This window comes from Grammomys surdaster, unplaced genomic scaffold (assembly GCF_004785775.1).
Source record: "Grammomys surdaster isolate TR1022 unplaced genomic scaffold, NIH_TR_1.0 126313, whole genome shotgun sequence".
In the NCBI taxonomy this organism is placed as follows: domain Eukaryota; kingdom Metazoa; phylum Chordata; class Mammalia; order Rodentia; family Muridae; genus Grammomys; species Grammomys surdaster.
The window spans coordinates 1,363,311-1,366,403 of record NW_021621113.1 but is presented as its reverse complement, the minus strand read 5'-3'; the positions used below and the strand labels follow the sequence as shown (position 1 = coordinate 1,366,403).

At 52.9% G+C, this 3,093-nt stretch overlaps 1 protein-coding gene across 1 annotated transcript in view; it reads right to left on the bottom strand.

Moving 5' to 3' along the window:
- Positions 1-3,093, bottom strand: part of Csmd2 (CUB and Sushi multiple domains 2) — a 583,606-nt gene that overhangs the window by 347,844 nt on the left and 232,669 nt on the right. Inside the window, exon 5 of the mRNA XM_028759696.1 lies at positions 1,237-1,444. Coding sequence (XP_028615529.1) covers positions 1,237-1,444 — 208 coding nt within the window. The remainder of the gene's footprint in view (positions 1-1,236; positions 1,445-3,093) is intronic.

Sequence of the window (3,093 nt, the reverse complement as noted above, 5' to 3'; positions counted from 1 at the left end):
TTCCTTTCCTTTCCTTTCCTTTCCTTTCCTTTCCTTTCCTTTCCTTTTTAAATTCAAGACAGGGTTTCTCTGTGTAACAACCCTGGCTGTCCTGGAACTCACTTTGTAGACCACATTAGCCTCAAACTCACAGAAATCTGCCTGCCTCTGCCTCCCAAGTGCTAGGATTAAAGGTGTGAGCCACCACTACCTGGCTCAGGAAGTTTTTTTAACCACTAAGATAACTGGCAGGCAGGAGGTGTACAATCATAGCCTTCCATCCTTCCTCTCTATCCCAGTTCTGTCTTTCCTTGTCTTACTACCACCCCAGTAACTACGCTGTGTCCCTACACATTAGCCTCCCCTGGCTTTCAATCCCCTGATCCCTGCTTTGCCTGGAATATCCAGCAATGCCCTTCTGCCCTACTGTCTCATGTTCTGAGCCATCCCTGCCCCCTCCCCCCAAAATCAACAAAGACGCCCATCCCAGTCTGTTCTACATCTGGAAACTTTTCTGCTGGATCCACATGTGCCACAAACACTGCTCGACATCATCATTCTGATAAGAGAGTCACATAGTGAATCTAAGAGCAGGCATTTTATCTCACATAACTGGAAAGGCTGGGCACACGACCTCCCTAAGCCATCCTCAGCCTTCTTGGGCACATAAGTCACAGCTTGTGGATACCAACGAAGGATGGTTGTCAAGCCATGTCAAGCCCCCAGTCCTCCCATGTCCCTCCTCCTCCCTGGCCTGGCAACATCTGGGATCTTCTGGGATATTCAGGAAGAAGAGTGGCCCCCTGACACAGCTGGCAAGAGGGAGATGAATCCCTTCATTGCTCCCCACACAGGCATTGCCATGTCTCAAGGCCCCAGCAGTGCTCGAAAAAGCAAGGCCCCTGAGGGTGCTTGTGTCATCCAGAAACACAACAAGATTTCGTACGGTGTTACCAAAATCCTGTCCGAAGCTCGTGTCACGGGACCAAAACATTTTTAGCTTGAATTCGGATTTCTCGGCTAAGTTCCGTCCTGAAACTCGCAAGGACGCACTTCGAATCAGATATGGAAATCCCTGTCAAAAATCGCATCTCCACTTTAAAACCATGCAGTGATTTCTCGTTCATGATGAGATGCAAGGACTCCAGAGTTCAAAACAAGCCAGTGGGGAGGAGGATGCAAAGGACACCTTGGACAGTCCAGTCTTCCCTAGCTGCAGAGGCCACGAGGGAAGGGGGGGGCTGGCGTGAGACTCACCAGAGAGAGGAGCCTTCGGTCCCTGTGACCTCCAGGAAGTCATAGCCATCCTCTAGCTGGAAGTCAATAAAAACCAGGGCGATGGTGTCCCCAAGCTCAGCCAGGATGGTCCATGTGCAGTCAGCATTGTTATGATACTCAGCAGGGAAGTGGGGACTGGAGATGATTCCGCTCTGGCCCCTCAGGGTCCCGCCACAGGCGTCATCCGCTGTGGGGAAAGACAAGAGGCTCCGGTGAGTGGTAGGATTCTTGGGCCCTGATTTCACCTACTGGGACAGAAAGGGTCCTGGCATGTGATTGTATGACAGTTGTCACCAGTCTGGTCTCCTAAGAGGACAGCTCGCTCTTTAAGGGCATAAATAAATAGCAGAACATGTTACTTAAATAAGTCAGCTTGGGAGGGAAAAACAGAAGAGGCCTCGTTAGAGCTGGCTTTTGTAGGATACATAGTTCACTAGATAGAGCAGGGTGCTTCCTGGAGGAGGAAGCCAAAGGGCTTCATCTGGAAGGTCCTGGGGCTGGGAATATCTGAAGGAAGGGACATTCACCCCAACATTGAGAGAAGAATAGGAGGATGGAGGACTGCAGTGCAGGGTGGACAATGAAGCACAGGGGGCCTGAGCCCTGTGGGAGTCACAGTGGGAGGGAGGAGAGGGCAGCAGGAAAAGCCAAGCTTGCTTCTTGCTGTGTGTTTTGGGCTCTGCCTACAGGAAAAGGAGAGCTGTTCTGTGGTGAGAGATCTCAACAGGGAGTCAGAGGCCATCCCAGAGTAGAAAGACTCCCTTGGTGCTCAGTGAGGGACCAAAGGTGTGCCTGAGGTGGGGACAGAAGATGGCAGAAGCTGTGGAGGAAGAAGGGTGGCGGGGGAGGGGGGAGTGAGGACCTTATGTTACAGCAGGAGTGAAGGGAGCAGGTGGCCATGGCAGCTCCACCTAGGATCCCAGCACTGCCAGGGTAGTGTGAGGGAGGAGTGAAGGAGGGGGTGGTGGGGGGGGGGGGGGGGGGAAGGGGGGGATGGGGGGGTGTGGAGGAGAGGTAGAGGTGGGGTTGGTGGCTCCTCCCACTCCTATGTTGTGATGTTCACAAGGACAAGAGAGTGGCCTTGCTCCTAGCCCTGGGACCTGGAGTCAGGTGACAGGATAGGTGGCTCTGTGGAGCAGAGTGGTCTGCATAGGTGAAGGCAGAGCAGGAGAGGGAGGAGGAGGGGGAGGGACTCAGGTGAGAACAGACTCCCTGGAAGCCACAGGGTCTGTAGGAAGTCTCAGCCTAGGCCTGATCCCCAGCAGTCTTTTGGTCAGGGTGACCAGTGGGGTAAGAGGATGTGGGACTGGGCCTACTGTGTTTTCAGTCAGCTCACCAAACTGCTTCTGTGTATCCAGTCCTAGATCTTGGTCTGCAGAGGGTGGACCTGCACCTGCCTGCTGACTACTCTCTCAGGCCTGAGGATACTGACGTCTCCCGTGTCCACAGCACACAACCTGAGGTCATGGGTGTTCCAGTCATCTCAACGACGTGGCTCTGCCTCCCCATCTTAGCCTCATCTCCCATCTTCTCTCATAATGACAAGGCTGGATGGGTGCAGCTCCCTGTCACTCAGGATCAGGCAAAGGATGGGTACACACACACACACACACACACACACACACACACACCTGGCTTCCTGCCTACCTCCTCCTCCATTCTGCTCGTCATTACAAGTGTCCTTGTGGTTCCTTTCACCAAAGTCTACCTATCTCTCTTTCTGGAATCTTTGCTCTCTTGATAAGCCTACCTGGGACCCTCCTAGGCTTTTAGGGGCTAGCCTAAGTGTTATTTCTTCAAGGATCTTTCCAGAAACAAACCCCCAATCTCTCATAT